Source organism: Nerophis ophidion, linkage group LG02 (assembly GCF_033978795.1).
Source record: "Nerophis ophidion isolate RoL-2023_Sa linkage group LG02, RoL_Noph_v1.0, whole genome shotgun sequence".
In the NCBI taxonomy this organism is placed as follows: Eukaryota; Metazoa; Chordata; class Actinopteri; order Syngnathiformes; family Syngnathidae; genus Nerophis; species Nerophis ophidion.
In genome coordinates, this window is record NC_084612.1 from 45,615,873 (window position 1) to 45,626,197 (window position 10,325).

At 39.1% G+C, this 10,325-nt stretch overlaps 1 protein-coding gene across 3 annotated transcripts in view; it reads right to left on the reverse strand.

The window, feature by feature from the left end:
• The window catches only part of ano1a (anoctamin 1, calcium activated chloride channel a), a 156,046-nt gene that overhangs the window by 135,190 nt on the left and 10,531 nt on the right, over positions 1-10,325 (reverse strand). For all 3 annotated transcript variants that reach the window (XM_061884759.1, XM_061884754.1, XM_061884745.1), the window contains one exon: positions 5,342-5,472. In XM_061884759.1, the coding sequence (XP_061740743.1) occupies positions 5,342-5,431 (90 nt within the window). In that variant the 5' untranslated portion in view covers positions 5,432-5,472. The remainder of the gene's footprint in view (positions 1-5,341; positions 5,473-10,325) is intronic.

Below are 10,325 nucleotides of genomic sequence, written 5' to 3' on the forward strand. Positions count from 1 at the left end.
AAAAGGGAACTGCATTTTTTTTTTTTTTGCGTATTTTTCACAATCTTTATGAAAGATATGACGATGGAGGTTTTATTTTTTTTTCATTCCAAATATTAAATACAATAAATCAAACGTTTGCTTACAATGAAGCCATTGGGAGCCCCACGATTCCGTCTATAAAACCCTTAAAAAAACCTCCAAACACCTCCATTAAGGTTTTATGTACATGACGTAAGTATACCGTATTTCTTTGAATTGTCGCAGGGCATATACAGTAGTATGCACCTGCCTTGAATTACTGTCGGGTCAAACTCGCTTCCTAAAATAATTAGCGCATGCTTAGTATTACCGCCTGGTCAAACTCGTGACGTCACGAGTGATACTTCCCCTGTCATCATTTTCAAAATGGACGAGGCTGATTTAAATACCGGTAATTTGAAATCGCATAAAGGGAAGAAGATTAAGAGCTATTCAGTAGGATTTAAGGTCCAAGCTTACAACACACTCAAATTTTGACTGCATACCTTTGGTAAGTGCTGGAGTGAGAGGAGGTTTTAATGTAATTAGCGCATGCTTACTTTTATTACCGCATGCCTTTGGTAAGCACAGGAGTGAGAAGAGGTTTTTCAAGGAAATACGGTATATGTAAAATAAATAATGAGCACATTCATAATAATATGTAAAATATACGTATTTTGATCATTTTAAGCATACGCGGCACATTAATTAAAAAAAAAATACGTTCGCTTTCATTTTCCTTCATCACACTTTATTGCTCACTGCAGACTTCATGAGAGCCAACAAACATAATAAAACATCACTTATTGTGTAATGTCTGCTGTCATTAGGAGGTTGACTGCTAGGATGTTCATATATTCCCATTTAGGTAAAGAATGACTCATAATCCACATGAAGAAACAGGGTGATAGGGCGGAGGGAACAAGCAGTCTTTTCACGTCGTCCTCGTCAGTTTCGGATTCTAAATGGCTGTTAAAGTGTACCAAATTGTCGAAATACCTACTCAGACGTCTCATTGTTCAGATGAGATGCATCATTTAATATCTAAAGCGAGGAAGCAGCAGACCACTCGATGATGCATAGCAACACAAGGAAGTGATCACGGCGCCACTATAAATAGTTTGGATGCGTTAGCGCCTATAATAACAATATCACTAATACCTGGTTAATATTGAAGTCATGAAATGTTAATGGAGTACTGTTGGCGGTTTTTGAATGATTATTTATTGAATTTCACAAGTGAAATAGGAAGCTCCCATTGGCTCTGCTATAAGTTGACTTTTATTTACTTTTATTTACTAGTTAGAACGCATAAAAAAACTAAATCCATTCGTTGTCATGTCAATCATAATGATTGTGAACGATAGGCAAAATTAGAAAAAAGTGCAGTTCCCCTGTAAGGCCCAGTGGCCAGATACTCCACATCATTACCTCACAGACTCGTTAGCTTCCACTGTACATCTGTCACCACATGCTGCCACCTTGTGAGTTCCTGTTTGCCCTTCGTGGGCGGAGTTGTGAGACGTGCACAGCTGCCTCCCAAGGTGCAGATATTTAATCTGCACCTTGGCAGCTGGATGGCACTTGGAGATTCCAAACCTTGGCTCCATGACGGACGACTTCCATGTCCTATGCTGCTTGTTATCCTGGTCGATCCCGGTGCCATCCAGCTTGGTTGCTAGTCAGCTATTGCACATCTTGCAACTCCAGCCTAAATTTAGTCTGGATTATTATATAGTTTTGTTGTTTTTTCACAAAACTCATTCTGAGTTCTCCTTTTTGCTTCATCGCCTTTTGTTCTCTCCTATGTGGAGCACCCTTTGTTGTGAGTACGATACCAAGAGTAAAGAAACTGTTCGACTCACCTCTTGTCTGTGTGCATCATTGGGTTCCTTTTAAATTATGACATACCAAGCCGTGACAACATCTTTTTGATTGTGAACCTCATTTGGATTATTCTCCTGCATCTCACCCCTGGTAGGCCCAGTTGCTCCGTGTATGTTTCATCACTTTTTGCACAGCCTTTAAATGGGATGCTATTTTCCCAGCCACCATTTCTTTTTGTTGGACCTTTGTCCCTCAACTTTTGTTAATAAATACTTTGTAACTATTTAGTGGTTTCCGCATCTGCATACTGGGGTTCACATCACACGAAAGTATAACAAGTAATTTGATTTTACTCCTCCCCACTTTTCATATGATTTGTGTTTTAACAGAAAAATGTTCATCAAAATGATGCTTCTGTTTTAGTAGCGTCTCACATTGCGGCTAACAAACCATGATCCACCATGGGATAAACTACAGTTGTGGTAACAGCACTTTGATAAAGAAGGTGAGATACACTATTGAATTCAAGATATAACTCATAGCAAAATACAAACAAAAGTAACTCTCCACCCTGCTCGCCCCTCACTGCATTTGGCCATATTCGCCGACATCAGTCTAAAAATAAGGTAGTGTTGTTAAGTGAAAAATATTGATATATATTTCATTTATCATTAAAATGTATTTCACTTTGTCTAGTGCAGTGATTCTCAAATGGGGGTACGCGTACCCCTGGGGGTACTTGAAGGTATGCCAAGGGGTATTTGAGATTTTTCAAAAATATTCTAAAAATAGCAACAATTCAAAAATCCTTTATAAATATATTTATTGAATAATACTTCAACAAAATAATAATGTAAGTTCATAAACTGTAAAAAAAAAAAGGCAACAATGCAATATTCAGTGTTGACAGCTGGAGTTTTTGTGGACATGTTCCATAAATATTGATGTTAAAGATTTCTTTGTATGTGAAGAAATGTTTAGAATTAAGTTCATTAATCCAGATGGATCTCTATTACAATCCCCAAAGAGGGCGCTTTAAGTTGATGATTACTTCTATGTGTGGAAATATATTTTTTATAATTGAATCACTTGTTTATTTTTCAACAAGTTTTTAGTTATTTTTATATCTTTTTTTTCCAAATAGTTCAAGAAAGACCACTACAAATTAGCAATATTTTGCACTGTTATACAATTTAATAAATCAGAAACTGATGACATCCATCCATCCATCCATCTATTTTCTACCGCTTATTCCCTTTGGGGTTGCGGGGGGCCCTGGTGCTTATCTTAACTACAATCGGGTGGAAGGCGGAGTACACCCTGGACAAGTCGCCACCTCATCGCAGGGCCAACACAGATAGACAGACAACATTCACACTCACATTCACACACTCGGGCCAATTCAGTGTTGTCAATCAACCTATCCCAGGTGCATGTCTTTGGAGGTGGGAGGAAGCCAGAGTACCCGGAGGGAACCCACGCATTCACGGGGAGGACATGCAAACTCCACACAGAAAGATCCCGAGCCCGGGATTGAACCCAGGACTATTCAGGACTTTCGTATTGTGAGGCAGACGCACTAACCCCTCTTCCACCGTAAAGCCCAACTGATGACATAGTGCTGTATTTGACTTCATCTCTTTTTTCAACCAAAAATGCTTTGCTCTGATTAGGGGGTACTTGAATTAACCCTCCCGATTTTCCCGGGAGGCTCTCGAAGTTCAGTGCTCCTCCCGACAATCTCCCGGGGCAACCATTCTCCCGAATTTCTCCCGATTCTCCACCCGGATAACAATATTGGGGGCATGCCTTAAAGGCACTGCCTTTAACGTACTCTACAACCTGTCATCACGTCCGCTTTTCCTCCATACAAACAGCGTGCCGGCCAAGTCAAATTATATTTGCGGCTTTTACACACACATAAGTGTATGCAAGGCATACTTGATCAACAGCCGTACAGGTCACACTGAAGTTGGTCGTATATACAACTTTAACTCTGTTACAAATATGCACCACACTGTGAACCCACAACAAACAAGAATGACAAAAACATTTCGGGAGAACAACCGCACCGTAACACAATATAAACACAACAGAACAAATACCCAGAACCCCTTGCAGAACTAACTCTTCCAGGACACTACAATATACACCCCCCACTACCACCAAACCCCGCCTCCCCCAACCCCGCTCAGCTCATTGTTATTTTATTTTCAAATTCATTAGCCAGTGGAAAAAGTTCATGTTGATATTTACCTCAGAAGGCTTCAAATAGAAAAGAGGCATTCCATTTTTTATTTAAATTTGATGTAATATACCATTGATGTTTTTTTTGTTTGTTTTTTGAAAGTGAATTTTGCACTGTTGCTTTTTCCATATTGAGTATTAAAACAAATCAGTGTAGCAAACTGAGCAATAATTAATGTTTTACTCATGCAGTTTTTCTTGCTACTTCAAGGCTCGAATGTTTTGTTCATTCATTATTGTTATTTTATTTTCAAATGTATTATTAGCCTGTGGAAAAAGTTTATTTGGATATTTACCTCAGAAGGCTGCAAATAGAAAAGAGGCATTACATTTTTAATAAAATTGTATTTAATACGCCATTGATATTTATTTATTATTATTATTATTATTTGAAACTCAATTTTGCATGTCACTATAAAGTTATATAAGCCTTGCTTGTTCAATATTCAATGCAAAACTTGTTTTGGTCCTTTTAAAAGGTTAATTTGTTCAACCTTGGCCCGCGGCTTTGTTCAGTTTTAAATTTTGGCCAACTCTGTATTTGAGTTTGACACCCCTTGTTTAATGGGTCATATCTTTCTCTAATTCTGTTTCCTGCAATCTTGATGATCAATGTGGCGTGATTCTGGCCGACAACAACTTTTGATTTGGTTGGCTTCACAGTCCAGCCAAAATTGTGCTATGTATTCACATGTTGGTAAGCCTTCGAAAGTTCGAATGCGGCCGATATGCGCAGTTGCCTTACGTTACGCTGTTGTCCCAACATACTCCTCTCCCACACAAACACAGCCACAGCCAGGTTAACAATTGAGTTTTGGTTTTTCTATTGTTATTTCAAAGTGACATTATGATCCATTTATACTAATCTTAATGGATGTTTCCTGGTGTCTCCGATTGAAGTGATCAGGATAGATTTGATAGCTTTCCGAAAGTTTCTATGTTAGTACGTGTGGTGTACACAGCATCTCAACTAATGTTTCACATTCCCGGGGCACTGTACTTATTGCAGGCTCAGAAGCGCATAGTGAGAAAAAGTGCTAAAGTCAATGGGAGAATACCAGCAGAGCCAGATTTGACAGGAACACCAACATTTTAGGATTGATCCATCCTAGAAGTACATAGTGACAGACTTACAATACGCCGATGGGAAGAATCCCCCATGGACAGAATCTACACAACTGTGCACCTCTTCCCTCTTACGCACATGGAAGAAGAGAACCCCAAGTCATTAGACAAACACTACATAGTCAAGAAAGAAATGTCTTACTATTGAACTGTCATTCAGGGTCTTGGGGTTATTTGAATCCGGGGTCTTCTCCTCGCCAGGAACTGGCCAATAGTTGTCGCTCCTCCTCATAATGTTGAGTTCGTCCAGCTTGACGTTAAGTGTGGGAGCGCCTGAGAATGGAACAGTGAGATGAATTTAGAGGAAAATATTCACAGAATTTGTTCAGACAAGTCACCAACTAAAGTGTCTTAAAATACAAGTAAGAAAGTATTTATACCAACAGACTACAAAACTTGTTTGAGAATGACAGTAAGAACCCCATACGTAGGTACACGACATATTCATTCATTCATTCACTGTCTTTACTTCTCAGGGCATTCAATTGATCGCAACTGAACTATATGGTTTGTCTTAGAAGACGTTTCGCCTCTCATCTGAGTAGACTTCATCAGTTCATGATCATAGACTTAGATTGGTCAGATCTAGTCTTAGACTTAGATTGGTACGATCTAGTTTAGCGACTGGTGCTAAAACCCCAAATATTTCTACTCCAAAACCAGGAGGGTGTTACCTATGCAAAGATGGTTTTGACCTATCATAGTGAGAAAAACCAACACTTTTGATGCAAACAAGCAATCCTAACTGTCAACGTCAAAGCCACGTTGAAGTGTAATTTCCCCTTGTTAACATTGCGCTATTGTGTGGCAGAACAATGGCTGTGGATCGACTACTTCCAGTCCGAAATAGTCTGAATTAGCCACGTTAGCGTTCCATTCAGTTGTAAACAAATGGCACAAGAAACATTCTGGTGGTCACATTTCTGTAACCAGAATGTTTTTAACTAATATTAGAAACATTCTGTCATTTAAATTGCAAAGTCTTTTAGCAATGGTTGAAAGGACAGTGTAGGAGGCAGGTGGTGTCGAAAGCTTCTGTCCTCCCTGTCCAGAATCTGTCATTCTTTATTCTCAAAGGAGTGCTATTTCTCGCTGAGGTGCAGGTAGACCGCTCAGTCTTGGCCTGAAGACTTTTCCCGTCTATGTTGTGCCATGCGTTGGCTTAGTTGTTGTTTTATTTCCCCAATATATCAATCAGTGTATTCATCATTACACTGGATAGTGTACAGTACAATGTGGGTGTGGTGTGTCCGGTCTTTAGGATACACTAGTCTCTGTCTCAAGGTGTTGCCTGGTTTGAAGTGTTCTGGGATTTTGTGTTGGTTAAAAATTCTTCTGAGTTTCTCAGATAGACCTGATACACATGGAATGACAATATTTTTGCATCTGTCACCGTTTTCTTCCTTATCCACTCTGGGTTTTTTTTTTATTTCTGGTACTGGATGCACAAACGACCAGCTAGGGTACTCACAGGTTTTGAGGGCTTCCCTCAAATGCCTACGCTCTTTCTCTTTGGCCTGTGGGCTGGTAGGAGCATTATCACCTCGTTTTTACTGTTGAACTTTGTTTTTAATAACTACTGCTGCAAACCAAATTGCCCTTCGGGAACAATAAAGATTTTCAAAGTTTTCAGATCTGTGTTGTAGGGTTGTGATAATGCCCAGTTTGTGTTCCAGTGGGTGGTGGGAGTCAATAAGTAAATAAGTAGGTATTGATTTGTATGTGTGGGTTTTTGGTAAACCCCGAAATAGAGGCCCCTGTTTTCTCTAATGTGGACATCATAGTCCAAAAAGACAACTTGTTGTGTCTGACATCCTCACATGTGAACTTGATGTTTTTGTCCACTGAGTTAATGGGCTCGCTGAAGGCCTACACTACTTGGTTTGCGTCATCCACATATTTGTACCAATGACTTGGTCCTTCTCCCTTAAAAGAGCTCAGAGCTCTCTTTTCCATGTCCTCCATGTAAAGGTTTGCTACTATTGGGGATATAAGTGATCCCATGGCACCACCCTAACCCGCAAAAGTTAACAAATATAACTAGCTAACGCTGCTCTGTCTGGCTCCCTTGCTTATGTCACATGTCACTTGGCAACAGGCACCACTCTGCTTTCATGAAACATATTTGAACTGCATATGCCAGGTTCATCCATCCATTTTCTACCGATTGTCCCTTTTCGGGTCGCGGGGGGTGCTGGAGCCTATCTCAGCTACATTCGGGCGGTAGGCGGGGTGCCCCTTGGACAAATCGCTACCTCATCGCAGGGCCAACACAGATAGACAGACAACATTCACACACTGGGGCCAATTTAGTGTTGCCAATCAACCTATCTCCAGGTGCATGTCTTTGGAGGTGGGAGGAAGCAGGACTACCCGGAGAGAACCCACGTAGTCCCAGGCAGAACATGCAACCTCACACCGAAAGACCCCGAGCCTGGGGATCGAATCCAGGCCCTTTGTAATGTGAGGCACATGCACTAACCCCCGTATCACCATGCTGCACTCATATGCCATGTATTTAAAAAAAAAATTTAACTAACTCAATTATTACCTCCTTAGTAATGAAATTACACTTATTAAAGAGTAATTATGTCAGTAATCCAACTACCGTATTTTTCGGAGTATAAATCGCACTTGCCGAAAATGCATAATAAATATGAAAAAAAACATATATAAGTCGCACTGGAGTATAAGTTGCATTTTTGGGGGAAATTTATTTGATAAAACCCAACACCAAGAATAGACATTTGAAAGGCAATTTAAGATAAATAAAAAAATAGTAAACAACAGGCTGAATAAGTGTACGTTATATGACGCATAAATAACCAACTGAGAAGGTGCCTGGTATGTATTATATATTATGGTAAGAGTCATTCAAATAACTATAGCATATAGAAAATGCTATACGTTTACCAAACAATCTGTCACTCCTAAATGCTAAATCCGATGAAATCTTATACGCCTAGTCTCTTACGTGAATGAGCTAAATAATATTATTTGATATTTTACGGTAATGTGTTTATTAACTTCACACATAAATCGCTCCTGAGTTTAAGTCGCACCACCGGCAGAACTATGAAAAAAACTGCGACTTATAGTCCGAAAAATACGGTATTGCTTCGCAAAGTAACGAGTAACTGTAAAACTATACATATACTTACATATTTTTTTAAACAATTTTCCAAACACTGCTCATCACACACTTCTTTGAATTGTAGTATTTGGTATTGCTGATCTGAGATTGCCAATTATGAAAGTATTTAGGAGTACAAGTTAATAACGTGTTGGTATTCAAACTTGCTGCAATATGAAATATTAAAAATACTCAATCTTTCATAAATAAACTCCAATAATATGGATGAAATCATCATAAATATAAACATTCAACAATAAATATTCAAATCATAATCACAAGCAAATTATAGAATTGGAAAGGTATGGGAATTTTTCCCTTCCAAAATCCCATTCCCAATTGAGCATCATTTTAGTAGATCTATTGTCATTACTTAAAAACATAGAAAATAGACTTTCTTAAGCCAGTGTGATGTTTTGTACAGTAAAGGCTGTTCAAAATATTATATATTTCAATAATTATCATTGTTAATGTGATACCTTGTTCCAATATTATAATATTGTCTCTTTTGATTGTATCCCTAATCATGCATCATATTGTATTGTATTTATTTTATGAATAGAAAATTGTCTAGAGGCCAACAAATATGGTACGATAGTCCACATGTACAAACACTCAGCAACCTCCAAACTAACCCTGTTAACTCTTTTTTCCTGGTACACACACTTCTGCTTATATGAGTGTTATGCAGTTGTTAACTAATTTGTGTTACACTTATTTGAATGAATATATACTGTGTTTAACTTGCATGTCAACACAGCTTCCCATCTGCTTAGCTGCTCTTGAAAAAAAACATCAGTGAAAGGTTGATTTTTTTAAAAAAAGACATATTTGAGACTATATCTGCTTGTGTAACCTGTTTTGAAAATGTTTTATTATAACTTGCATACCAAACAAAATGTTGCAAGAATCGGTTTGAATTGAGTATTGTGTTGAAAAGAGAATCCATTCTGAATCAAATCGTCACCCCATCCATCCATTTTCTACCACTTATTCCCTTCGGGGTTGCAGGAGGCGCTGGAGCCTATCTCAGCTACAATCGGGCGGAAAGCGGTGTACACCCTGAACAAGTCGTCACCCCAACAATCAAAATGGAATTGAATCGTGAGTCATTGTAAGATTCACATCCTCAGTAACACGTCTTGTAATCTGTGAAGTCAGCCCTTCAAAATAGAAATAAAATATGTCATTAAAATAACAGGGTTGCACCAATAGTAGCCAGTCAGGTCTTTACACCCCACACCCTATGCAGGATCAAAAACAAAAGAAAACCCAAAAAGAAAAATTCTGGCACAAACCCTCAAAACACATGCATAAGAGAAATTTTGCAAGTTCACAGAACACAACAGAAGTTACCCAGGTTAGCAGGGACACCATAACTGGGGGTTTGTAGTCTTTAAAGCCTTAAGACAAAGTAAGTTACAGTATCATAAAGCAATCAATTTTCACGACCAAAATCCATCCATCAATCCATTTTCTACCGCTTCTCCGTTCTGGGGTGGTAGTGGGTGCTGGAGCCTATCTCAGCTGCATTCCGGCGGTAGGCGGTGTACACCCTGGACAAGTCGCCACAGATAGACAACATTCACACTCACATTTACACACTAGGGTCAATTTAGTGTTCCCAGTCAACCTATCCCCAGGTGCATGTCTTTGGAAGTGGGAGGAAGCCGGAGAACCTGGAGGGAACCCACACAGTCAAATTCCACACAGAAAGGCCCCGGGCTCGGTGTTTGACTCCAGGGCTTTTTGTTATTGTGGGGCACTCGCACTAACCCCGTTTTCACCGTGCCGCCATGACCAAAATCATGAATTAACATCATTTATTACATTCTCCCCACTTTAAATTGTGTTCAGTGAACTTGCAGAATTTATTGCATGTGTTTTTGGCATTGCAGCAGTTTCCCTTTGCATTTGTTTTTGATCCTGCAGCGTTTATAGGATTACATGATATTCCAGTTGCGTGTATTTTACAGTGTTGGTTTGCATTCGG